The 27,201-nt window shown below is 38.4% G+C and overlaps 1 protein-coding gene across 4 annotated transcripts; it reads left to right on the top strand.

Annotated features, from left to right (window-relative positions):
• Nucleotides 1-58: 58 nt before the first annotated feature.
• On the top strand, nucleotides 59-26,866 carry DHX29 (DExH-box helicase 29). 4 transcript variants are annotated; one of them, XM_015848710.3, is made up of 27 exons: nucleotides 59-267; nucleotides 1,272-1,351; nucleotides 1,861-1,974; nucleotides 2,500-2,629; nucleotides 3,013-3,155; nucleotides 3,566-3,691; nucleotides 4,104-4,230; nucleotides 4,511-4,672; nucleotides 5,378-5,446; nucleotides 6,584-6,648; nucleotides 7,058-7,654; nucleotides 8,397-8,540; nucleotides 10,000-10,176; nucleotides 10,943-11,083; nucleotides 12,165-12,309; nucleotides 12,530-12,650; nucleotides 13,355-13,439; nucleotides 14,403-14,491; nucleotides 15,415-15,543; nucleotides 15,935-16,010; nucleotides 16,733-16,957; nucleotides 17,786-17,922; nucleotides 18,292-18,385; nucleotides 19,331-19,633; nucleotides 20,157-20,288; nucleotides 21,284-21,380; nucleotides 22,131-26,866. In XM_015848710.3, the coding sequence occupies exons 1-27, from the start codon at nucleotides 78-80 to the stop codon at nucleotides 22,184-22,186; spliced, it is 3,954 nt and encodes a 1,317-aa protein (XP_015704196.1). In that variant the 5' UTR covers nucleotides 59-77; the 3' UTR covers nucleotides 22,187-26,866. The 4 variants fall into 4 exon arrangements, with proteins under 4 accessions (XP_015704196.1, XP_015704195.1, XP_085384575.1 ...); XM_015848709.3 differs by having other exon boundaries at nucleotides 5,281-5,446; nucleotides 6,525-6,648; XM_085528449.1 differs by having other exon boundaries at nucleotides 59-305; nucleotides 5,281-5,446; nucleotides 6,525-6,648.
• Nucleotides 26,867-27,201: the final 335 nt, after the last annotated feature.

The following is a 27,201-nucleotide window of genomic DNA, read 5'->3' as shown; positions in this document are numbered from 1 at the left end:
AGCGGGAGCGCGGGCCGTACCCGGAGCCGCTTCCACACACGCGCTCGCAGCCGCTTCCGATTCCGGTTCGGGGCGTCATGGGCGGCCGTAACAAGAAGCACCGTGGCGGCAGCTCGGCCCATGCTGTGTCCGCTGCTACCGCGGCCACCGCCGCTGCTCGATCGCGAGCCGCTGCCGAGGCCGGTTCTGCCGCCGCCAATGAGGCCACAGGCAGCAGAGCGGCCCCGCGGCCGCCGCCCGCCTGCAAGGAGCCGCGCGTGAAGCAAGGTAGCGGGGCCCAGCCGCGGGGACGAGCGGCCTGTCCGGTGCGAGCGTCGCGTTCGGATCCGCCCGTACGGCGCCTCTGTGGGGGGAGGCGGGCGGGAAGGAGCTGGTCTGAACTGAGCGGACATGTAGGGAGTACAGCCCGGGGACCGGCCTCGTGGAACTGCTGGGCCGCCCCATCCCGGGGTATTCCAGGGCGATCTTACCGCTGTCTGCCGCTGGGGTGGTCACAGACAGCCCCTTCGGGAGGCTGCCAGCCCTGCCTGTGTTCGTGTGGTGTTTTTCCCATATACGCACTGAACGCTGGGTTGTATTCTGTTTTCACGTGATGTGCTTTTCTAGGTGATATCAAGTGCAGGGCAGGCGACACCATGGTTGGGCAGTGGGAGCAGTAGGGCAGACTGCTGGGAGCGGCCCTGAACTGGTACCCCATAGCACTACCAGCTTCTTGCAGCACACCAGGTCTATCATATTTGGTCTGTGAGAGAACCATGTGGTGGTCTGGCTGTTGGAGATCACTGCCTGTTAACGTGGTGTCCTGCAGTCCCTTCCACTATACTGTGTTTTAGACTCACTGAGCCTCTTAGTACCTGCTCTGTTTTCTCAGATTTGTCTTCTGATGCCTTTCATGTGCTATGTCTATAATACTATAGTTCTCTGTTGCTCTCAAAAACGTAAGAGTGGTCAGGTTCTGCCCAGGGATGTGCTTGGAGCTGTTCAAGAAATGTTTAGGTGTTGTACTAAAGGATGTGGTTTAATGGGGAAATATTGATGAGGTAGATGGTTGGACTGGCTGGTCTTGGCAGTCTGACCTGGGCGATGCTATGTTCCTTGGTAGAAAGTCTTTCTGTACCACTGACTTTATAGCCATTATGCATGCACATGCTACAGGCATGATAGTGTAATCCTTCTCTATGCTAACCTGCCACGTGCTAGATCTTCTTTAAAACTGTAAAAAATGTTCTCTGTGTTCTCCTCATGTAATTGATGGTTACTGCATTTTGCAGGTCCAAAAACTTACAGTTTTAGTTCACCAATAGATTCCAATGCTGCTGCAGCTGCAAATCAAGATAAATCTATTCTTAAGGTGAGTAAAACAGCTTTTTTTTTTTGTGGTACTATTTTACCTGAGAAATGTTTACTAATTGCTGTGCAAGTAAGCTACGTTCATTACATTACCCTAATACATTCATGTGTTAGGGTTCGGTGCTTGAACTACTTGAAGTTTTGAGTCTGCCTTGAGAAATAGGGTAAACTATTAAGGCAGAAGAACACCTGTATCAGTAACAAAAGATACGTTACATGCAGGGCTATGTACACACTATCTACACTGTAAAAAAGGAAGTAGTTTATCCCTTGGAGGTGTAAATGAGCATTCCTTAATTGGGATTGAACTGTTCAGTTTCAGGTAGAAATAATACAATTTAAAAAAATAAATAATAATCTGTCCTTTTTGCAAGAAACTATTGCCACATTTGTGGAAAACTGGAGAAGTATGTATTTGAACGTCTGTATTCCCATTACTCTAGTCATGAAGAGCATTGAAATGTCATAAAAACTTGTGATGTTTTGCATTGACTCATTCCCCTTTTGCAGGTAATGATAAGCAGTAATTTGGAGAAAAGGATTATTGATTTAATCAATGACCATAAAAAACAAAACAATGACAAAGGGATGATTTCTAAAAGACTGACTGCTAAGAAACTACAGGTAGAGTTTGAAATGGTGTCCTCTGTCCTTGCTTATTCCCGTGTGTAATACAAGCTAGTGTACCATGTTTTCCATTAATTTCATTAATAATTAGCCAGTGGAGTCAGTTAGTATGTTTATCAGAAAAGATGTCTCTGTGCTTTCAGTAACCACAGTCGCTTTTCAAACAAATAGAAGAACTGAGATTATGGTCTACCATGCTAAGGATTATATTTTTTTATTCTATTGGTTCTGTATAATAGCTGGAAAATTGCAGATTTACCCTTCTAACTTGAAAGTATGTACCCTTTTCCTGGGATGGGATGTGGCTTTATTTTTGTGTATATGTGTATCTTTACAGTTAAAATTACTGTAAGCTTTGTACTCAAAGCAGGATTTTCTTCTCCATCCTTTGATAAGTTAATTTATCCTTATTGTGCCCTTTTAATACCAGTTTTTTAGAAAATAGGGAAATAGGAGTGTGAGCCTATATTAAATTGATATTTATAGTTTAAATACTAATATTCTAAAACTTGTCGTTTATAGGATGTCTACATGGCTTTACAAAGGTTTTCTTTTAAGACTGAGCACATTGAAGAAGCAATGAAAAATACACTTTTATATGGTGGTGATCTTCATTCTGCACTCGACTGGCTTTGTTTAAACCTTCCTGATGGTAAGCATGATGGCAGAGAACTGACTACAGTTTTTAATAAAACAATCTGACCTGCTCTGATGTGAGAGTACTTCACAGTGGTCAAATAGGTTGTTTCACTGAGACAAGTAGTCATAACTGTTCTTTACCTAATTGTACTGCTGACTGTTTTTGTGATACTTTATAATCTTCTAGTCCTTTTCTTCCTACTTGTAGAGTTATTTGTAAGTCCAAAAAGCAAGTACTGACCTACCTAACTGTTAAAGCTTGACTTTTATTTCAAGCATACTGGTTTTGCTTTACATTCTTGTAGTTGGTACCCAACATGCTTTAAGTGATTATTTTCAGTAGTCATTATTGACATAATACGTGACCTGTTTTGTACTTTTTTATTTATTTTGAAGATGCCTTGCCAGAAGGCTTTAGCCAGCAGTTTGAAGAGCAGCAACATAAACCCAGAGCAAAATTTTGTTCTCCTGTGTCACAACGTGAACCTCCACCTCGCTTAACAGTTAAGAAAAAGAAAGAGAATAGCCCTGAAACTAAGGTAATTGATGCAATTTATTTGTATGTGGTGGTAAGAGCGCACAAAAGTTTCCAAAGCATGGAATTTGCAACAACTTCAGCACTCATATGGCAAAATTCTGAAAATAGGTTATGTTTAATAATTGTCTCATTATTTTAACTACACTGGAGCAGTCATGTGAAAGTTAACTTTTTTTTCCATGTGGAGTCTTCTAAATTCTGTAGTTCATTGTTTGAGTTAACTAATTGTAAGTCATAGCTTATTTTTTTTCTCCGGGAGTGGGTTCATTCTCTTCATGACATGAAAGACTCTCATTTGTACAGGAATATAAATCAAGTTATGTGATAAACTTAAACAGTAGTTTTCTTACTATTGAGATAAATGTCATTACTTTTTCTTGTAATACTTGTAATTTTGGTTACTCTGTCTAGGAGACAAATATGAAGGAACAGAAAGAAATGAGCATGAAGGAGTGGATTCTGCGGTATGCTGAGCAACAGAGTGATGAAGAGAAAAATGAATCTGTGAAAGAGGCAGATGAAGAAAAGTTTGACCCAGTAAGACAGAATGTTTCATGGGAAGTCCTTGAAAAACTTAAGTCTAATACATTTGCAATTTGTGGATCTATTTGTTAAAAACTGCAGGTTTAACAGGTAGTCTGCTTTTAGGTAATCTTAAGATTTTACATCATTGCAGGCAACTGAGTGGAAATACGTTGGCAGTTTTCCTGAGTTGTTTTTCCTCTCTTTTTTGGACAGAGTTCAGAATACTGAATGCATTTTGCTGGGAAGGAAGAATTCCTTTCCTAGTCTCACTGTAGAACTGAGAGGTTTCAACTGTTAATTAGTTACATAAATGAGGAACAGCTAGGTTTCAAGCTTGATATAAGGAATGATGTGCAACTTTCACGAAAACATTTTAAAAAATGCATACAATATTAAGCTTGTAATTTTTAACTGTTTGAAATAGAATGAAAGGTATGTACATCTGGCTGCAAAGCTTTCAGAAGCAAAAGAACAAGCAAGCACCTCCAAGCAAGACAAAGACAAGCAAGGCCAGAAGGTGGCACAAGAGAAAATAAGAAGAATTCAACAAGGTATAGCCAAGCAAATCAGTATCTTATTTAGTGGCTTATGTATCTGTTACGTAAATAGATTGCTTGAATAAGATTAAACTTATTTCATGTTTCACACCACTGTGTGCGCAGTGTGAACTGCAGACTGTCCTGAACTTATTCTTCTCATGGGGATTAAATTAGAAAAGTCAATATTGTTTCATTAATTTGAGTTTTTGGATTCTCAGTATGAATTGATGTAATTAATTAAACACAGATAATCAGCAGTTGATGAGAATAAGTTATATTCTCTCTTTGACAGAAATGGCAATGCTTGAAGAGCATCCTGTCTTTGATCCAGCTATTAAGACATCAAACCAACAACAGAAGGAAAAGAAAAAAGTTCCCCCACCTCAACCTCAAGAAACCACTTTGAATTTGAGTTTGCTTGAAAAACCTGATGGTGCTGCAAAGGAAGAAAAAGGTTTGAAAGTTGTTCAGTACAACAGATTTACAGTACCACTTTGTTAAGGATTAAATGACATTTCATTGTGTATTTGTGAAGTTCTCATGGTGGGGAAAGGCAGTTGGGCTGTCTTGCTGACCTAGCTGATATTAGAGGCTCTGTATTTTTTTTTTTTTTAAACACTTGCAGGCAAATTGTTTCTGGCATACATCTAAAATCTTGCATTTTTTTTATTGCTGTGGGACTTGTGCCTATTGCCATTAATTCACACCCTCTCAGCTTTCTGCACTATATATGTTTTAAAACTACAAACTATTATGTTAGTTTTGGACAGAGCACTGGTAAAAGCTTTTAAATTACTGAGCTATCAAATGATGGCAAAAATAATATTGCAGTAATTAACTACTATCCTGCTAGATACCTCCTTTTGAAGAAGCTGGGATTTCTCTCAGGTATCAAGACTATTTTTATATATTTTATATTTATTCCATAGACCTGTACAACATTCCAGAAAAATGTCTGTTTCAATAAAAACAAGTTTGAATGAAAATTTTAAGATTCTTGATTGTAATAGAAGTAAAATAAACTTTAGGAAAATTAAAATGTGTATCATTTTACTCTTGTAGCCAAAAAGAAAGAACCACTAGATATAAGAAATTTTGATTATAGTGCTCGAAGCTGGACTGGTAAATCACCAAAACAATTTTTGATTGACTGGTGCAGGAAGAATTTTCCCAAGAGTCCAAATCCTGCTTTTGAAAAGGTTCCAGTTGGAAGATACTGGAAATGTAGGTATGTATTTCCCATGGTCTTATCAGTTTTCCTTTTCGTTCATTTGAATATAGATATGCTGGCTATTTGTGTTTTGTCAGGTTGATCTGGATTTAAGTGGACAATAGGGTGTTTGTCCAAAGTAATTATTGTCTAGCAGGGATATATTTTTACTCTGAATGGCTCTACAGAAGTAATTCTGAGGATGGACGCAATGGCAAAAAATAAAACTGGCTGATCCCTGAAAGGGCTTAGTTTATCAACTTCAGTTTCTGTTCTGAAGCAAATTCTGGGCGATAATTTTGGTTGACTTCTAGAATTCTTGTTCAAAGCAACATGTTGAACCTTTGGTTTTAGACATATGATTTTCTTTTTTTTTTTTTTTTTTTTTTTGTAATCCACTTTTGGGATTTCTTTTAAAGTGGGAGTTAGAGAGTTGTGTGAGCACTACCATTAATCTGTAACAAGACATACAAATTCTTTTTTAATGTGAATCTATAATACAGTGCTATGAAATAGAATATTTTCATATACAGGTATATATAAGGTAAACATGGCATTACAAATTAGCAGTACTTCTTGAAGTTACTTAGTAAAGTACAGTGAAAATGTCATCTTCTCACTGCTTAAGGTAGAAGCTGTGACCTGTCTGAATGTACTGTTCCTCTGAGACTATATTAAATTTGACTGCAGTTGTGTCTGGCATGTATCTGCTAACAATCTGCTGAGATGTTAACATCTGTTTAACTATCCTTTCAGTATCTAATCTATATCAAGTAATTATACAAGTGCTTAGTCCTTCCAAAGCAGCTAACCTTAATGATGGTCTGTATGGGTATCAATACTTCTGTTTTAAACAAAATGAAGACAACATAAGAGCAGGGAGCACACATTCTTTGCTGAAATCCCCTGAAACATTTCTTGCTATTCAGTTAAACATTATCAGTTGTCTCTGATTACAAAAGATTGTTGAGTAACAGTGAACTTGCTTAGTTTCTCTATTATTACTCCTTTTTTTTAAACAAAAAACATTAACATGTGTGCTGTTTATATAGCTAACAAAGACTAAGAGAAATGCTGGTATGAATCTGTCTTTAAGGGTGAGGGTTACTAAATCATCAGATGATGTAATGACAATGTGTCCTACAATCGTAACAGAAGACAGTATGCAAGCACAACATCTTGCTGCTACTTTGGCTCTGTATCATCTAACCAAGGGACAGGTAAGACACTGGTGGTTCTGTTTTCAGCATGGAATTTCTTTGCTTTTCTACATTATAGTATCTTTAGTTAAATTCTATAAACAGTTTACTTAAATTTTACCAATTACATTATTTGCTTGAGCTATACCTTAATTTGATTTTACTGTGACACGATTCACACATGTCACAGCACATGGAGAAAAAGTTAATCCGTAGTAAAGCTGTTCTTACAGTGTCGTGAAGAACACAAACTAGTTAAGACTGTAAAGCACTGTTGATACCTATATTGCTATTTTCATAGCTTCTGTTTTTAGAATATCTCCTTATTCCATGTTTTATGTTATCTGCTGGTATTCAAGTTCACTTATGCATAACATTAACAATATTGTGTGTAGTATGCAGAGTAACTTTTTTATTTTTTCTCCCAAAGTCAGTTCATCAGTTGCTGCCTCCTACCTACCGAGATGTCTGGCTAGAGTGGAGTGATATTGAAAAGAAAAAGGAAGAAGAAAACAAAATAGAAACTAACAAGCCTCGTGATAACTTTATTGCTAAATTATTAAACAAACTAAAACAGCAGCAGCAGCTACAATCTGAAAAGCAACCAAAAGTATCTGAAGGTCCTGAGGATTCCTGGGAGAACCTAGTTTCTGATGAGGACTTCAGCAGTCTCTCCCTTGAGACTGTAAACACAGATAATTTGGAACCTTCAAGGAATTTGTTCAGAAAGCTGCGAAGTTCCTCCAGATATCAAGAATTTCTGAAAGAAAGACAGGAATTACCTGTATTTAAGCACAGACATTCAATTGTAGAAACTCTTAAAAAACATCGAGTAGTTGTTGTAGCTGGTGAAACAGGCAGTGGGAAGAGTACCCAGGTGCCCCATTTCTTGCTGGAAGACTTGTTGCTGGATGAGAGAACAAGTAAATGTAATATTGTGTGCACGCAGCCTCGAAGAATCTCAGCAGTGAGCTTGGCTACAAGGGTTTGTGAAGAGCTAGGCTGTGAGTCTGGACCTGGAGGAAAAGTAAGAAATGTCTTGATTCCTATTTCTGGTATTGATCTAATTTAGGGAGGTGGATACTTATTACAAAGTAAAAAACATAACTACTTGATTGCGTAAGGAGTAAAAAAGTTTTATTTATTTTTTTTTTTGCTATGTCTGCTGTTTGTCATCTGTATGTATACCTCTGGGTATGCAGACATGATTTCTTAAGAAAAGTTAACAAAAGTGAGAAAGAGGAAGTGCTTCATGATGGGGATTGTAGCACACTAGAGCAGATTGCTGTGAGAGGTCTCATCTCTATCATGGGGAGACAACTGTGCTGGACAAAGCTGAGCCATCAAATCTGTCTTCAAGTCTGCCTCAGTTTTGAGGTCCCTTCCAAATAAGCTATTATTTTATTTGTAGAAAAGCAAGGTCCTGTATGTTTTGTTGGTAGTCTTTGTGTGAAATTGCTAGAGGGGTCCATAATTACATTCAAAAAATATTTTTGAGAACTGCCAAGAACCCTTAGAAAGAATGCTGAGGATAGCATCTCCTTACTGCTCTGGAGAAATGTACTGTCTTCTAATGTGTGTTTTCCCTTTTGTAGCATAGACAAATGTGTATGGAAAAAGCAATATGGTGGTTGTTTAACATGCCAGCTAGGAAGTAACTTGTACAATATCAGAGTTTAACAATGCTTAAATTTAATTTTGAGTATCTGTTGCTTGTTCGATATTTTAAATTATTGCTATTTTTTAACATATTGTTATTTCTCTTAAAGAACTCCCTATGTGGGTATCAAATTCGTATGGAGTCAAGAACAGGAGAAGCCACTAGACTACTATACTGTACAACAGGTGTTTTGCTTCGGAAACTTCAAGAAGATGGTCTTCTCTCAAGTGTATCGCATGTTATTGTAGATGAGGTTATCAGATCTTTTTGTTCTACTGAAACTGTGGTTACCCTGGGCCTAGATTTCTAGCACCTTTCTATAGATGATATCTACAAGAGAGATCATAAGAAGGATCTGGGGATCTACAGGCCTGTCAGCCTGACATCAGTGCCAAGAAAGGTTATGGAACAGATCATCTGGAGTGAGATCATGCAGCATCTTGTGGCACAGCTTGGGGGTCAGGCCGAGTCAGGGTGGATTAATGAATGGCATGTCCTGCTTTACCTGCCTGGTCTCCCTCTATGATTAAGTTACCTGCCTGGTGGATGAGGGAAAAGCTGTTGATGTAGTCTGCTTAGGCTTCAGCAAAGTCTTTGACCCTGTCTCCCATAGTATTCTCCTGGAGAGGTTGGCAGCCTGGGCAGCCTGTGTCTTGGACAGGTATACTCCATGCTGGATAAAAGATTGCCTTGAGGGCTATGCTCAGAGAGTGGCAGTGGAGTCACATCCAGCTGGCAGCTGGTCATGAGCAGTGTTTGCCAGGAGTCAGTACTGGGCCTGTCCTGTTTAATGTCTTTATTGATGACCTGGTAAGGAAATTGAGTGCACCATCAGTAAGTAAGCAGGTGACAAATCCGCACTTCCTTCAGTCTTGGTGCCTAGGGGTAGGAAGGCCCTGCAGATGGATCTGATAGGCAGGATCACTGGGCTGAGGCCAGTGGGAAGAAGTTCAGCAAGACCAAGTTCCAGCTCCTGCGCTTTGCCTGAAGCCTGCAGCACTGTCTGGGCTTCTTGTGGCCAGAGTGGCTGGAAGGCTGCAGAAGAAATGAAATGGACCTAGAGGAGTTGCTCGATACTCATATAAGCATGAGCCAGTAGTGTGCCCAGGTGGCCAAGAAGGCAAATGGCTTCCTGTCTTGTATCAGAAAAAGTGTTCTCAGCAAGGAGCAGGAAAGTGTTCCTCTGTATACTCAGCTCTGATGAGGGCCACACCTGAAGTACTGTGTTTGGTTTTGAGCCATTTGCTACAAAAAAGACATTGAGGCCCTGGAGTGTATCTAGAGAAGGGCAGTGGTTAGGGGTCTGGAGCACAAGTTGTATGAGGAGCAGCTGGGTGAACTGAGGTTGTTTAGTCTGGAGATGAGGAGGCACAGGGGAGACTCTATCACTGTCTACAACTACCTGAAAAGAGGTTCTGGCAAGTTGGGGGTTGGCTTCTTCTCCCAAGAAGCGGCAGGACTACAGGGAAGGGCCTCAAGTTGTGACAGAGATTTCTGTTGGATGCTTGGAAGATTTTCTTCTCTGAAAGAGTGGTTGGACACTGAAGTGGGCTGCTCAGGGATGTGGTCAAGTTGTCCAGTGAATGCTTAGATGTACTAAGGGATATGATTTAATACAGAAATACTGGTAGATGGGTGGTTGGTCTGGGTGATCTTGAAGGTGTTTTCTAGCCTTGGTGATTCTATGATATGTTTTTTTTTCCTGCTTCTAGGTGCATGAAAGAAGTGTCCAGTCTGATTTCTTACTAGTTATCCTGAAAGAGATCTTGCATAAGCGTTCAGACCTGCATCTGATTTTGATGAGTGCTACTGTAGACAGCGAGAAGTTTTCCAGCTATTTCTCACACTGCCCCATTTTAAGGATCTCAGGGAGAAGTTATCCTGTTGAGGTACATGAATGTTTCTTTGATTATAAAAGACACTCTGTATGTACTTGTAGCATGTTTGCCTATTTAGCATCTCTATTGAATTTAACTAAGTAATTTTTGTAAGAAAAATAGCTTAAGCGTGTATTTCAATGACTAATAGACTCTTTCCTTTTTGAAAACTTAAAATTGTTTCACTGCTTTGAATTGTAATATTGTATGGATTTAGTTTCTTTTCTGGTAAGTTATCCATTGATTTACAGAATAATAGGAGTTGGAAGGGACTTCTGAAGATTATCTAGTCCAACCCCCTTGCTAACACAGGTTCCTTAGTGCAGGCTGCACAAGAAAGCATCTGGGAAGATTTTGAATATCTCTAAAGAAAGAGATATAAAATCAGTTCTTGCTTGAAGGCAGCGACATTTTTATTTTTCTCTGTTCATCTGAGACAGCACAAAAAGGAGAGAGGTTGATTCCTCTGGTCCTTTCCACATATGAGTGGATACTTCCTACATGCACCGGTGCAATGACAAAGTTGTGTGTTTCTTATACTCATTATAGGCTATGATAAATGCAGTGTTGATTATTATATGGGGCATGTTGAACTCATTGGTTCTAAATTAAATTTTCAAAAATCATGAGAAATTAAGCCAAATTTGCCAAATCTATTACAGCGTTAAAACAGGAAAGGACACCATGTTCAGCTCTGTATGTAGGCCTTAAAGAACAAAGAAGCTGCTGAATAGCTTTTGACTTACCTTTTTATGTCTTTGGGGATTTTTCATTGAAGGTTTTCCATGTTGAAGATGTAATTGAAGCAACTGGCTATGTTCTGGAAAAAGATTCAGAGTATTGTCAGAAATTCTTAGAAGAAGAAGAAGAAGTAGTGATAAATGTTACTACAAAAGGAGGAGGCACTGCAAAGTATCAGGTAAAATAAGCATTTCTAGTTTCATTTTTAGATTTGTTTTATTACTCTGAAGAACATATAATTAATTGGATTGTGTAAAAGGAAATAGTATTTCAGCAGTTGATTCAAGACAGACACAGTGGCTCTTCTGCAGTGGAAATGAAGTATTTCCTAAATATTATGTCCTTATATTTTTCATCTCCCAGTTCCTTTATAGCTGTCATAATTTTGATGTATTTGACACTGAGTTCTGTTGTTTCTCTTGTGGAGACTCCCAGCTCTAGACCTGTTATCAGCATCTGGGAAAAGCATTTAAGTTAGTTCTCCCAAAGAATTATTCTCAGTAGTGAACTGAAAAAGAAATGACAAGGCCACATCCTCTCAAGATCCTCCAGCTTGGCATGCCAAATAAGATTATTTCTGTAAGACAGTAGAGCTTTTTGGATCAACAGGCTATGATTAATACTATAACCATTCTACAGTGACAGTTGTACATGCTTCAGAATTACAACTCTTGAGGTTACAAATGTCTTTTGACTTCAGGCAGCTTTAATGTGTTCATGTCTATCAGACAACTTGCTGTCTTGAGGTTTCTGCATGTACACTTTGTTTGGTGTGATGACACAGGTGTACCTATTCAGAATATGCTGTTCTCTGCAAATTTTGTCCAGAGTGATGTCTACACAGGACATCACAGCAACATGTTTTAGTTGAAGTCAATGTACTCGGAAGTGGTCTTCCATTTTTTACTTATGTGTTGAGACTCTAGTCCATAAGAATGTGGTGGCAAGCTTCTTTCTAAAGTGTTTTGATTAACAATGAAATGACTTACAACAGTACGATCTAATGTGGAGGCCTGCAAGTATGCATCTCTGAGATATTTATAGACACTGTATAGTTTGCAGAACAAACATCCTGTATATATACACTGGTGATATAGATGTCTTTGATTAAATCAAACTCTCACTGATGTCCACATGAAGTTAGTCAATTAATTGTTACTTATCACAGTATCTACTTAAAGGGGCCTAAAGTGAGTGACAGATAGACGTTCTCCTCTTGTTTTAAAACACCAAACTTTTTTTTTTTTCTTCCTTTCTAGGAGTATGTCCCAGTCCAGTCTGGATCTGGTATTGATTTGGCTCCTTACTACCAAAAGTATAGCAGTCGGACCCAGCAAGCAGTGTTCTATATGAATCCTTACAAGATCAACCTTGAACTTATTTTGGAGTTGCTTGCATACTTAGGTACTTCTTAAGATGTTTATGTACATGTGATTGCCCTTTCTACTTACTTTCCAGTGTTTACTAGTAATAAGAATGTTTGTATTCATTTTTATATTGAATGTCCTAGAAAGTTAAGTAAAAATAAAACACTGCAGGCCTCAGAAATATTTTCTGTTACCAGATGAAGCTGTTTACAAATACAAGATTGTCTCAACTATTTGTCTTTGTTGTAACTTTCCAGATACAAGTCCCCAGTTCAGGAACATTGAAGGTGCTGTGCTGGTCTTTTTACCGGGCCTTGCTCATATCCAGCAGTTGTATGATCTCATTTCAACTGACAGAAGATTTAGCTTGTGTGATAGGTAATGTAGATATCCTCTATAAAATTAGCTGATTAATCTGACTAATATATTCATCTTTGTCTTTATGGTCTGCCATTCTTGAAAGCGATTTTGATAATTGCACCTTTGAGCCTACTTTCCACTTATAAATATATTTATTTATTATGCAAAAAAAGAGAAGTGCTTAGAGATGGTACAGTTGAAACTTATGTTATGGGTAAATAAAGGATAGTAAAGATATAACATATGAATATTTGCTGTCAAATTCTAAATATTCATAGATATACTTAAGGCCTAGAAGAGCAGAAACCATAAATCTGTGTCTGACTCTTTTTGAAGACTTCTCTTACTTGTACTATGCTGCTTATGGTTATGTACAAAGCTTTAGTGACAGTCCTTGTCTCAGAAGCATAGTGTAAAGAACTCAGACTTGTTCCAATTTTTGCTATGCTATTTGTGTAAATTTACCTGGAGTTCTACAGTAGTACTAGTACTTCTACATTGTTGTTAAAGAAAAAAATCTCTAAAAAGCTAATGGTGTTTGCAGTACTATTCTCAAAATTGTAGTAAAATACAGAAGGATTTCATGCCTGACATGCCTAACCATACAAAATTCTTATTTTTTTCTTGTGTCCATTCTAGTTGGTTTCTCCAACTTTTCTCTCATTGTTCTGGTCTTATTGTATGGTAGTATACATATTGATTAATGTAATTTCTTATTTTAGGCACAGATTGATAGCTTTGCATTCTGTTCTTTCAACACAAGATCAAGCATCTGCGTTTACAATACCTCCTCTTGGCATTAGAAAGGTATGATGCAGTTAAAAAGGCAAAGTAGTTCACTGAAAGAAATAATTTCTTAAAATTATATCATACAGAACCACATGACAGACAGTTGTTCTTAGAACTTCCTTACTAGAAAGAAACAGTTCTTCTGTTTTTTCAGCAGAGGGCCACAAAGATGTTAAAGGTTGTGGAGCATCTCCAATATGAGGAAGGGCTGAGTAACAGGTGTCTGTTCAGCCTGTGGAAAAGAAGACTGAGAGGGAATCTGATATATGTTAATAAATATATAAATGGAGGTGGGAGGCAAATGGTGGTGTGTAGCAATAGAGCAAAGAGTAATGGCCTAGCATGTGAATGTAGGAAGTTCAGAAGAACTTCTGTATGGTAAGGATGACAGAACACTGGAATGGGTTGCCCTGAGACTGTGGAGTCATCTTCTGTAGAGATACTCAAGTCTGTCTAGATGCTTGCCTATTGCAGGGGAACTGCTTTAGCAGGGCTGTTGGAGTTAATGATCTCTTGAGGTTCCTTCCAACCCCTGCAATTTTGTGATTCTAAGCTGGTGCTGTGTAATAGATTAAGTTAACATGCTATGAAAACCTTGACAGTAATCATGTAAATTCATAAACTTAATGTTTTTCAGAGCTGTTTTAATTATTGCTTTTCTATAATTTAACTGCAGTCATAACTTGTTATTTCAGAAATAGTATTTTGGTTACTGCCAGGCTAGTCATATTGGCTATTTTTAGCAGGTAGTAGCTGTTAGAAATCTTGATGGAGTCTTTTAAAAATGTGTTTATGAAATTCACTCAACTTCTGATCCCCTGTTAATTGGGGAAAACAGATGTTTTTCAACTCATGCAGTTTTAATGCTATGTCAGATTGCTTAGGAAAATAATTCTGGGTAAGAAACTAACCATGTTTTCAAAGTATTGACTTCAAATATGAAAACTGACTTTTTCTTTTATTTTTGCTATTTTATTTCAGATTGTTTTGGCAACAAATATAGCAGAGACAGGTATTACAATACCAGATGTTGTCTTCGTAATTGATTCTGGAAGAACAAAAGAAAACAGGTGAGGGATTTTTTTTTCCATCAGTAACATGACTGATATTACTGGTAATGTTTGCAGGCTAGCACTGAGGGTGTTCTGTAGTATCTTTACTAACCTACAGATTAAAAAGATAGTAAGCTCATATAGTGGCTTTCAATTTAGGTGCAAGATTGGAATAAGGGAATAAGGGAAGAATAAGGGCAACTTCTTATGGAAAAGAATCATCATGACTAAGTACTGTTTTGAAGTAAAGCTTTGAAGCTTTACTTTTGAAGTAAAGTAAAGCATTTTCATACTATACCAGGTTTTAAGAGTTAATGTTTTTCTATCTCCAATGTGTAAATCTGTATAAAGTATGCATGGGAATACAAGAAAGATTATTGAGAGCAGCAGCTGTGAAGCAAGATAATCAGCATGAGAAGGCAAGGCTGAGAACCAGGGACATCTCTAGAAGACAAGAAAAGCAAAAGGAACGGCCCATGGCTCTGGTTGGATAACCACCGTATGCAGTTAGGGATTATTTGTGGAATACTTTGTTGAAATGTAAAGGCAGATAGGGAAGTTGTGCAGGAGGATGGGAAGGCTAGAAGATTGTGAATGTGGTCATGTTATGTGATAAGCTGTAATAAACAGCCTGGATCGTTCACATCTGAGTCCATGCCTGGTTGCCACAAGTATGACCAATTCTAAACTGCTAGGGAGATGAACTTGATATACTAACGTTACAACTCTTTCCCAAATTTTACACTTTTGTTCATCAGTTGTATCTAAGATTCTTTCATATACAATACCCAGATATGCTTAGTTTTCAAACTGAACACCATCAAGTAAATACTAATAAATATAGTTTTGATAGACAGTTCTTTTTAGTCATGTATTAAATATGCATCAAAATTTTAATTCTGAAATCTGAACTGGCACTTGCTTTATGATTTTTTTTTAAGGTACCATGAAAGTAGTCAGATGAGTTCCTTGGAGGAGACTTTTGTTAGCAAAGCTAGTGCTTTGCAACGCCAAGGAAGAGCTGGGCGTGTTAGGGATGGATTCTGCTTCCGAATGTACACAAGAGACAGGTACTGTGCACTTGTTTTGGAAAATCACAAAAATACCGTTGTCTTTTTCTGAGAAAAACAAGTTTCATTGAAGTTTTTTTTTTAATTATGCAAACTAGAAAGTCAACTGTAAAAGTGCAAGCAAGTTGAAGATCTTCAATGAAGTGTTAAACAGTCTTAGTTTTGTCTTGAAAATTAGATCTTTACTGCCTTTTCTTCATTTTCACTAAAGCTCTGCCTCCCAGAATACCACATCTTAATTTAATGAGCAGTTTATCCATGCATTAGAATGCATGTCCTCAATGTCCCCAAAAAGAATATTCTTAAAGAATGAACATCTGGAACCTAAGGTTACAACTTGAATTCTAACGCTAAACTGCACATCCTTGATTCCTTGTTTTTGATGCTGCAGGTTTGAAAGTTTCATGGAGTATTCAGTTCCAGAAATATTACGTGTGCCTTTGGAAGAATTATGCCTTCATATTATGGTATGGCTTTAGTTCTGAAATTACTGACTTTGTTAGCTAAAAAGGGTCTTGCTAAGACTGCCTTAATCTGGCATAGTTAGCAGAGTTTCTCCCACCCTTGTGTCATGGAGAACCCAGAGCATGCTGAATGAGTGAGAATTAGATCTGAAAGTACTCCACTTAACCGCTGACTGAGAAAGCAAATTCAGTTAAGTATCCTTTGAACTGATATTTGCTGAAAGAAACAATTCTGTGCCCATTTCCCTCATTCTGAGTAAGAGCACGGGAAAACTCCTGCAGAAGAATGATTTCCCTCCCCCTCCCCACTGTTTTGGATCTCGGGATGGTTATGCCAAGAATTTTAAGGTGCTTGTATTTAAAATGCTAGGTTGTAGCAAAGAGTTTAACTTTGGTTGCAAATTAGTGCCCAGATGTTGAATTGTGTCTCTGCAGTTTTGTCAGTCTGATGCTTACTTCTCACCAGTGATAACACTGATCAGTCTCCATGCCATACTAACCTTTCTGTACAGTGAAGTTATGTAAACTTAGTGTAGGGAGGCATCTTCATTCTTGTAATCAAGAGATTGGCTAAGAGAAGAAGGAACATGGGGGTTTTAGCTACAAGGACAAGTTTTCCAGTCTCTTTTGTAGCTGCTGTAAAAGTTTGTTGAATTACTGTCTTTTTTTCTCTTGATTTTTGTTCAAGTAGACTTTATTCTGAAATTTATTTATTTGTTCTGTAGAAATGCAACCTTGGCTCTCCTGAAGACTTCCTTTCCAGAGCATTAGATCCACCACAACCACAAGTGATTGGTAATGCAATGAACCTGTTGAGGAAAATAGGGGCTTGTCAGCTAAATGAGCCCAAACTGACTCCATTGGGCCAGCACCTTGCAGCCCTTCCTGTCAATGTAAAAATTGGCAAAATGCTTATATTTGGAGCTATATTTGGCTGCTTGGATCCTGTGGTGAGTAAACAAATATTGCCATCCATGCTTATCTAAATCATTTCCATACTAATTTGCTTTTTTCTTTTTTTTTTCTTTTTTTTTTAAAGAAAATATTAACTTTTTATCCAGTTTATTGCAAAATAGCATGCTGAAACAATGAAATATGAGGTTAAAATATGTTACTTAAGATGAAGGAACCTGAATATCCTGGAGGGAGAATGTAATGTAAATGTTCTTAAACTCCAGTTGCCATTCATAGGAGAGTAGTCAAACTTGGTCTGCAGTTCTCACAGTTATGATGTCAGGGGTTATGATGCTTGTAGAAGAAGCTCTTACATATGAGCAATACCGGTCTGGATTTGCTTGCAGATGTTGTAGGCTAAGAATGTCCTGATAGAAAGTTACTGCAAATGAACTTGACACAGTATCTTACGATGTGAGCACTGTGGTGTACTTTACACTTTCAGTTATTCCTGGATGCATGCAAATTGTAGAACACATGAGTATGTTAGCTGCTGAAATCTGAAAATCGGAACTGTTGTGTAAATCAAAAATTCTCCTGTTAATGTGGCGTAACCTAAACCAGCTGTTGTTGAATCTGTTGACTGTCTCTGTATCTTATTTCATATTCCTGTCATGTGACAAACCACTTTGTGTGCATTCTGAGATTCAGTACTTTAGTTTTGTCACTATTTATTGGACAGTGTGTAAGTTGTCTTTAATATAAATAAGTTAATCAGAAATTATGAAATACTAATGTAAGAGAAAATTTAAAGTTATTTGTGTGTTACATCTGGAGCGTTACAGTACAATACTCTGAACTGTTTTATGCTTTACTGACTTCAGGCAACCTTGGCTGCTGTTATGACAGAAAAATCACCATTTACTACACCAATTGGTCGGAAAGATGAAGCAGATCTTGCAAAATCATCTATAGCACTGGCAGTCTCAGATCACATTACAATCTACAATGCTTATCTGGGGTAAGTGATATTTTCTTGTTCTTAAGACAAAATGTTTGTAATGCAAGTAATGCAGTTCTGAAAATAGTCTTTGTGAAGCACCTTTTGAATGGTTGTTCCTGAAGCTTTTCTCATCAGAATAACAATAGATTGTTAAACATGTCAACGCAAAAGGATAATTTGCTTGGTACCGTATTCTTTAAAATATGCTTGCTCATGTACCATTGGCATACTGGTTCTTTTTATCCTGGGCTTAGAGGATTTTTTTTTTTTTGTCTTTGTGCTTTGTTGATCTGAATATTGAGTATCATAGTGCAAGTATGGAGGGAGTATTATTGTGCTCTGAACGCTATCCTTTCTGCTTGTAATAAGATGGATTTTTTTCCTTAGGTGGAAAAAGGCTCGGCAAGAAGGAGGACATCGTGCTGAAATGACCTACTGTCGAAGAAATTTCCTTAATAGAACTTCACTCTTAACTCTGGAGGTAAATGAAATAATTACGCTCTGCACTTGATTCCCCTAAAAGCATCTTACCCTTTTAAAATGATGATATATCAAAGTTCTTATTCACATAGATCACTGTGAAAGCTTCCTGTTGATTTTCATGAGAACTACTACAGATGCAAAGAGCAAAATAACACTATTTGATATGGCAAATTCTCAGCTACAAAATACTCTTTCAACATACTCCTCTGCTAGCTGTGTGTTTCTACCAGTTATGTACATACAACAATCTGCATTCTGTGCTTGTCAGGATCTCTACCAGTGGAGATAACCCACTGTCACCACTACTGAAATTCACCACCCAGCTCACATCCTCTGTTTGGTCTCCAGAAATGTTTGACAAGCACTGATGAATGTCAGTGGGTGTAACTTGTTCACATGGAAGAGTTCAGTGACATACCTTTTCTTCATCTGCACATCCATGTCAGACACTATTTTGTCAGACTGATGCTCTGCTGCTGTCAGTTGCATGGCAACAGAATTAATGGAATATTGGTGACAATCTGTACTGCCATATCACTGTCATAGGCCAACATAATAAAACAGAAGACACTACTTTCAGAGGAGTTGTTGTAGATGAGACCAAAAAAGGCCAAAACAAGTCAACTTGTTAGGGACTTGTGAAATGCATACTCTCAATTCAGGTAGCTGTGTCTGCATGCATGCTTCTTGTTGTTGCTCGTTGTTGGTGTACATCCTTGCAGGTATGTGCTTTGGAAAAAAATTGTCTTTATTTCCATCAGAAAGTAAAAAAATTGTGAATTAAAATACTAACGCTTCCTCATTCTTAGATGAGATCTGTCATGCAGCTTGAAAGATAAGGCATAGTCTTAATTAATTAACCTCATAAGTACAGATTTCAGTATGTACCTGTTTCAAATGTAGAGTTTTACTATTAGTTTTACTATTACTTTACTAATTTCAGGATGTGAAGCAAGAACTCATAAGAGTGGTCAGAGCAGCAGGGTTCACAGCACCAACAACTCAACATCGGTGGGATGGAAATGGAGCCACACAATCCCTGTCTCTCCATGAAATTGCTCTTCTTAAAGCTGTGTTGACTGCAGGGCTTTATGACAACGTAGGAAAAATAATATATACAAAATCTGTGGACATCACAGAGAAACTGGCATGCCTGGTAGAAACTGCTCAGGGTAAAGCACAAGTACATCCTTCCTCAGTAAATCGAGACCTACAGGTATATGGATGGCTTCTTTACCAGGAGAAGGTAAAGTTATGGCTCTATCAAAAAGTTAACTAAGAAAATAGCTGGTAGTGCAAAACTGGCATTGCTCCTCTAAGCTTAAATAACATACACTAGTGTAAAATATATGTGAACATCTGGTTCATCTTTAAGAGTCTAATCTCCTAATGTACATTATTCTGTGAACAGTGAAACAAACAAGACTGACTCCTCTATGTGAAAGTGCACCCTTCTTGTTTCAGTTCATTCTTTCCATTTGCGAGAGGCTCCAGAGCCAGATGTAACATATATATCACAGCCTTCACCAGAAAAGAGACATGAAATTTAGATTTTAAACAAGGAAGTTGTAGCACTTAACCAATTTCCTAGTCACTTGAAGTGGTTTAATTGTTTGTCTTCAGTGCTATAGAGAAGGTAAATGTCACCAACTATTGTGTACAATAATTTGTTTTGATTGGGTTGTTTAAGGACAAAGTACTTATATTTGATTTATGTAGATCTTAGGGATTTCTATTTGGTTTTAATTCTTGTGTTTGTTTATGAACAGGTGAGGTATGCAAAAGTGTACTTGAGAGAGACCACTTTAATATCACCCTTCCCCATTTTGCTTTTTGGTGGGGATATAGAAGTCCAGCATCGGGAGCGTCTTCTGACAGTTGATGGCTGGATCCATTTTCAGGTGTGCTGGAGTGGTAACTAGTTTTAATGTTTCCAGTGACTTCTTTGTTACACAGTTGATGTTTAGTCTTGAAGTCCTGCTTTTGAACACTGTTTATGTAGATTGAAGGGAGGGAAGGAAAGGAGAGAATTCAAGGTAATGATGGAAAAATGTGTGTAGTGAAATCTCTACAGCTGGCAGGACAAGGAGTAGTCTAATAATGTGCAGCTTATTACAAATCACTTCCCTCTCTTCAGGAAGAAAGTCAGTGTTCTTGCAGAGAAGGTATTTGAAACAGAAACTAAACCTTGCTTCCATTAAGCAAATGTGCTATTGTGTGTTGCCCTTCCCTGCAGTCTTGCAAGTGTGCAGGTACCTATTTATCTTTGAAACACTACTTCTTTTGCTTTTTGTTGCTGCAAGAAAAAAAGAAAAAGGAAAATACCTGTTTGCTTGGTTTGGGATGGGTTTATCTTACAAATTTAAGATTTATTTGGGAATGGAAAAACTGAATGCATTTTCTTACTGTATTTTTGTAGACAAACTGAAGCAGGTCACATGCCAAAATCCTCTGTGCTGTGTTAAGTAGCAAACATTAGTTAGTTGATTACAGAATTCTGTGCTTCCGGGGGCCTTGGACTACACTCAAGGAAAGCTGTAAACTGCAAGTGTTTTCAGCTTAACCCTGGGGGAAAGAAAAACAATTAGAAAAAAAGGAGGATACAGATACCAGTTAATAAATTCCTTGTATGCTGGTTGTTTGATATCTGTCGGAAAGTTCTTCTGTTCTTTAGACAGTGATGCTACTAACAACAGCTGCGAACAGATTAGAGGGCGCAGTATAAGCCTAGTTATTTCATAAATATGCTATCCATGCACTTAAAACTGTGTGTGTGCTTAATGTTTGTAGGAATATTATGAGCACCTGTGTACATGAGGTAGTTCTTTTTATCTTTGTTTTTGTACTGAATACCTTTGGCAGTTGTGTAAATGTTTGTCTTCTCTGTTCTTTCTAGGCTCCTGTAAAGATAGCAGTAATTTTCAAACAACTGAGAGTTCTCATAGAGTCTGTCTTACAGAAGAAGCTTGAAAATCCTAAAATGTCACTTGAAGGTAACTTGCATTGCTGTTACAGTATTTAGTAAATGGAACTTGGGGCAGATCCGACAAAGTGTTGGTACTCTAAACCTTCAACAGGATCATTGTAACCTGAACAAAATTTCATTATCTAAAGAGAAATTCAAAAGTTCAGTACAGTTCCTCTGTGCTTTTAAGCTCATCCAAAGGTGCATGGTGATCTGCACAACTGTTACTTTAAACATATTAAGATCACGGTAGTACGTGGTGAAATATACTTGTCATAAGAGAAATAAAGTGACATGTGCTGGATGAATCTTATATGTTATCTGAGTTATCTCACAGTTTAGGTTAACAGGGTGAAATTGCATGTCTGCTCCCTGAAGTAAGGGATAGAGGAGCACAGCTTAAGTGTTTGAATACTAGCTGTTCAGAAGAATATTGTAGATGGGGAGAAAGTGAGCTGCATTGTGCTAATGTGCTTGGAGTTGCACAGTCATTTTCTCAGTTTCTTTTGTGAAATACTGAAATGACCATGACAACCAGTTCATGGCATATATATATATTCATGAGCTTGCTAATTGCATCATGTGGACAGAATTTGCTAGCTGGCTCCCCAGATGCTCATTGTCTTACATTAGGGTCCACTATAACCTAAAATAATAAAATTTTCTTTAATTTTCTATGTCAGCTAGATTAATCTTCTGATTTACTTGGATTTTTAGGGGGAATCTGTTTTTAAGTTTATTCTTTTTTACTTACTGTTGTTTGTGTTTTCTTCCCTAGATGATAAAGTTTTACAAGTCATCAAAGAACTGATAAAAACAGAGAATGGTATCTGAAACATGGACATAAGTAAGAATCCAGAGCTTTGGTAGTACCAGGAGAAATACACACTCCAACACTAAATGAAAGTATTTAAATGATAAGTGTGGTTAATACCAGTTATGACATGGGTAGTCTGCATGATTTCTACATAGAACTTACATTTCTGTATCATCTTTAAAGATGAATGTGTACAGATTAATAATTTTATCCTTTTATGCCAGTGCCATTTATCAGAATGTATGAATAATGAAATCACAGAATGGCTTTGGTTGGAAGGGGCTTCAGGGAAATCGAGTTACAGCTCCCCTCTTGTGGGCAGGGTTGCCACATGTTAGATCAGACTGCCCAGAGCCCTGCTTCATTCAGCCAGGAGTGAGGCAGTTGCAGCTTCTCTGGGCAGACTGTTCCAGTGCCTCATCACCTTCTGAGTAAAGAATTTCCTCGTAGATCCCCTGTAACCTAAATCTCATTTTAGTGTAAAAACCATTCTCCACTGACCTGTCATTATCAGACAGTGTAAAAAATAATAATAATAAACAGGAGGGATTTATTTTTTTTTTTAATTTTATTTATAAGCTCCCTTTAAGTACTGGAAGGCTGCAATGAAGTCTCTCCAAAGTCTTCTCTTCTCCAGGCAGTTGAATTGCCTCAACATTTATTTGTAGGGGCATGCTCTATTCTTCTTTATCTTCATAGCTTTCCTTTGTGTCTGCTCTGATGTTTTCATGTCTTTATGCTGCTGGGGGCTGCAGACCTAGATGCAGTACTGTAGGTGATGCCTTACAAGGGCAGAGCAGAGGGGGACAATCGCCCTGCTGGCCACTTCTCTTTTGATGCAGCCCAGGATATAGCTGGCCTTGTCTGCAAGTGTACATTGCTGGCTTGCCCCAAACTTCAACTACCAGAATCCCGAAGTCCTTTTTTCCAGGGCTGATCTTGATGGATTCTTCCCCCGGTCTGTCTATGTGTCTGGCATTCCCCTGAACTAGGTGTAGCACCTTGCACTTGTTGAACCTCATTAGGTTCATCTGGGCCCACTTCTTAGCTTGTCTGCATCCCTTTGAATTACAGGCTGATCTGGCATGATTTGCCATTGCTGAAGCTGTGCTGGTTGTCTCATATCACATCCTTGTATGTGCCTTAACATAGCTTTCAGGAGGCTCTGTTTAATGATCTATCCAGGCAAAGGTTTAAGGCTCACTGGCCTGTAGTTCCCCAGGTCTTACTTCCACTCTTAAAAGTGGGAGTGATTTTTACAATTTCCAGTTAGAGGAGACAGCTACAGAATCTTTGTTATTTTTCATATCCTTTGCCAGGTTCTTCTCCATTTCTCCCTTGATTTTCCTGATCTTACCTCTACACATATGTGGACAGTATCTGTGTCCTCTTCCCAGGACACCTGCCCCTGCTTCCACTGCTTGTGCATTTCCTTCTTATCCCTCAATTTGACCAACAGGTCTTTTTTTCAGCCATGCTGGTTTCCTGCCTCCTTCGTTTAATTTTGTCTGCTTGGGGATGGAGAGCTCTTGCACAGTCAGAAAAACAGTCTTAAAAACTGCTGGCTCTCTTCCATTCACTTTGTCCCTAAGGGGATTCCCAGGGGATCCCATCCAGATTCCTTAAACAGATGGAATTTTGCTCTTCTGAAGTTGAGGATCTTGACTCTGCTCTTTGTCAGGCTGACATTCCTCAAGATCACAGACTCAATCAGGACATGGTCACTGCAGCCCAGAACTCCATTCATTCTTAATTAATGATGTTCTTGCATTGGTGAGCACCAGCTGGAATAGTGCTTCACCTCTTGTTGGTTTGCCTAATACCTGGACAAGGAGGTTATCCGCTGAAGCAAGAAGGCCTTGTCAACAGACTCCTGATCAGGCAGCCTGATGTCCTTTATTATTCCTGTCCTAAACTTTTGCCCACAATCTCTCAACCTGATTCCAGCTGTTTCTCAGAGGCAATTTCTTGCAGTCTACCCATCTGTTAACAGAGAGGGCATCTCCCTTCCCTGCCTTCCTTGTCTGTCTCTTCTAAAAATCTTGTAGCTCTTGAACTGCATCGTTCCAACTGTGCAATATATCCTGCTGCATTTTCCTAGTGGCAGTCTGGTTGTAGTTTTCCAGTTATAACATGGCTTCCATCTTCTGCTTTAGTTTCCCATGCTGCATGCATTGGTGTAGATATACTTCAGCTGAGCTGCTGGTCACATTACTTTCTATGAGGAGCCCTCCTGAATTCCTTTAGGACAAATGTGAGTTTTTTTCACTGCTTTTTCCTAGAGTGGCAGTGTACCTTGGGTCTTCTCTGTTACTCATAATTGCATTCACTTCTGCCGTTGAATCTAGCTCAAAGCTCTGTTAGCAGGTCCAGCCAGCATGCTGCCCAGAACAGTCTTGCCCCTCTTGTTCAGTTGTGTCCCATCTACATTCACTGTCCCTTAAAGTTGTGACTGAGGTCAAAGAACCCAAAGTCCTGAGTGTGGCACCATGCACACAGCAGTTCATTCACCTGGTCGGCTCACTTCCTTCTTCCTGGGTCCCAGTCTCCTGAATGATGAAAGCTGAATGATGAAAGCAGCTTCTTTTATATAAAAATGGCTGTGGCCAACTCCGGTTTTTCATTTCACCATTCATGGTGATGCAGACTGTACTAGTAATTCAAAATTGGGTCTTAAATCTCAGTAGCATAGTGGTCCAGTAGATATATGCAAACAGAAGACAGATATCTCATATGTTGGTTCTGCAAGTATTTTTTTTTAAGCTATGAATATGTGGCATTAATGCAGCATGTCTTACAGATTTATTCTTTTCTGTGTGGTTTATGATTTTAAAAAATGCTGTAACAAGAAGATAGTGTACCGTGTTCAGGTGCAGGGCTTAGCCAAACACATGTATTGACCACCAGCCCATCTCTTCTTCCTTTGTGTTTCTCACACTTGTTCTTTCCTGTTCACCTAGATCCTTGTTTCTTCCTGCCTTTGGCCTGTCCCTGGAGGTAGTGGAATAAGTTTTGCTTTCTCACGTGCTTCTTATCTTGTAATGATCTTTGTATAGTCCCACCAACCCCTTTAAATCTCATAATGCTTATGATGACAGAGTTTATCTCTTCTTGGTTAATGAAGTTCAGGCTGACTCTCTTCAGTGCTATATTGGAGCTGTTCCTTAAATGGCTGAAGACTTCAGGTCTTTGTTATTCTGTTAACTTATTCCTTAATTTTGCATGTTTAACTACATAGAATCATAGAGTATCACAAATGCAAACCCTGTGTCTGAGTGCGTTGTCCAGATGCAATTTGAGCTTGGTCATCTTGGTGCCATGACCACTGCCCTGGGTGGCCTGCCAGGACCTGACTGCCCTTGGGGAGGAGCCTTTTTTTAATTCCCAACCCAACTCTCCCCTGACACAAATTCTTTTGTTGTTCTTGCCTTTATACTGAATAGTCCTTAACCAGATAACAATGATACTGATCCTCTTACACTTGTTTACAACAATGAAGTGAGAATTTCAGATCAGGATCTCAGATGTTAGAGAAACTTTTACCATGCAGCAGTTGCACTCTAAGCAGTAACTCTGTATGTACAGACAGTTGCATAGTGCAGAAGATTTATTTTGACAAGTACAGGTTCCATGCAGCAGGTTAGTGGCGTCTTCCTTTCTAAGGAGCCAATGAAGAAAATACATGATCTTGAAAGAGACCAAGGAAAATATACAGATACCCAGTTAGATGGTGATAGGAGAACTGGTAGTGCTGTGCTAAAGGAAAACCATGAGATAGTAGTAGATTGACCTTTGAAGCTTATACTCCATTCTGGAAAAAGGCAAGTTGTAGTGCTTTTCTAGGGCCTCTGAAGTAAACGTAATTGATCTGCTATCCTTTATGAATTGTAATAAGCTAATAGTGTTCCAGCTTTCCTGGAAAAGACAAGGAGTGCGTTATTTTTAATTGTAAAGTCTACAACACTTATTGAAGTAGTTTTAACTGCTTAAGTTTGATCTTCATGCCTCAATTTTGCACTCTGTTCCTTAGATGCATTCTTTTCTGTAGTAGTAGTGTAGGTGTAAAAAAAGCTATTAATTGCATTCCTGGAAGATGAAATTAAACCTGCAATCCAGATAGCCAGATTTCAAGGAAATTATTTCCTGGGTTTTGCTCTAGTTTGTCTTTTATTTCTCTCCTTTAAAAATGTGGAGATATATTTTAGTAGTCGGATGACTGTCAAACTCCTGTTCCTTTTGGATTTGAATTTCAGTTGTCAGTTGGTATCTTAAAATGGTTAAATCCCAGCAAGACTGTTAATTGTCCTTGAGGTTTTTCTCCTTTATTTAATCATGGTGAATATTGACTTTTAATTCAATTTATGTATGGTAATGTTGAAGCTCACAGGAATTATTTGCCTTTCCCCAGCATGCCCTGCTTTGTAGTCTCTTCAGTTGTTAATACAAGGGTCTATTGTAATAACTAAGGAGTTGGTGACTGCATTTGGAGTGATCAACAGTCTCTGCAAAACAGATGAAACAGGTCAAGCTGTGGTATTGCAGATAGCTATGCTTATCTTAAAAATTAATGGGGATTAAAAAAAGATTGCAGTGGCTTTCTGCATATGCAGATTACGCAAGCAACTTTGTGCCTGTGCTCTTTTGAATGGATACCTTTTCATTTTGCTCCATTTATTTAATAAATACTTTTAATACGTTGTTGTTATTTTTCCTTAAAGCATCCGTCAAACTGTTGCAGAGTCATCTGGATCAATCTGTGTCCCTGTTCTTTTCTTCCCTGACTTTTCTTGAAGTTGGTCTGTGGAACTGGAGTATTAACTCTTTACATGATGATATGGTGTGGAATACTGATAACAAAAAACATAAAACCATGAAATTCCACCCCTTATTCCATGTCACTACATCATGCTTTATATATATACATATATACTTACAAACAATAATTAAAATGCATTTCACGCATTTATCTATAACTGAGGAATTACTGACTGCACTCCCCAGCGTCAGCTTCCCCTGTAGTACACGTGGAATG

The sequence above is a fragment of the Coturnix japonica genome, chromosome Z (assembly GCF_054131305.1).
Source record: "Coturnix japonica strain WE chromosome Z, WE-NBRP24, whole genome shotgun sequence".
Taxonomy (NCBI): Eukaryota; Metazoa; Chordata; class Aves; order Galliformes; family Phasianidae; genus Coturnix; species Coturnix japonica.
This window is presented reverse-complemented; position numbering and strand designations above follow the sequence as displayed.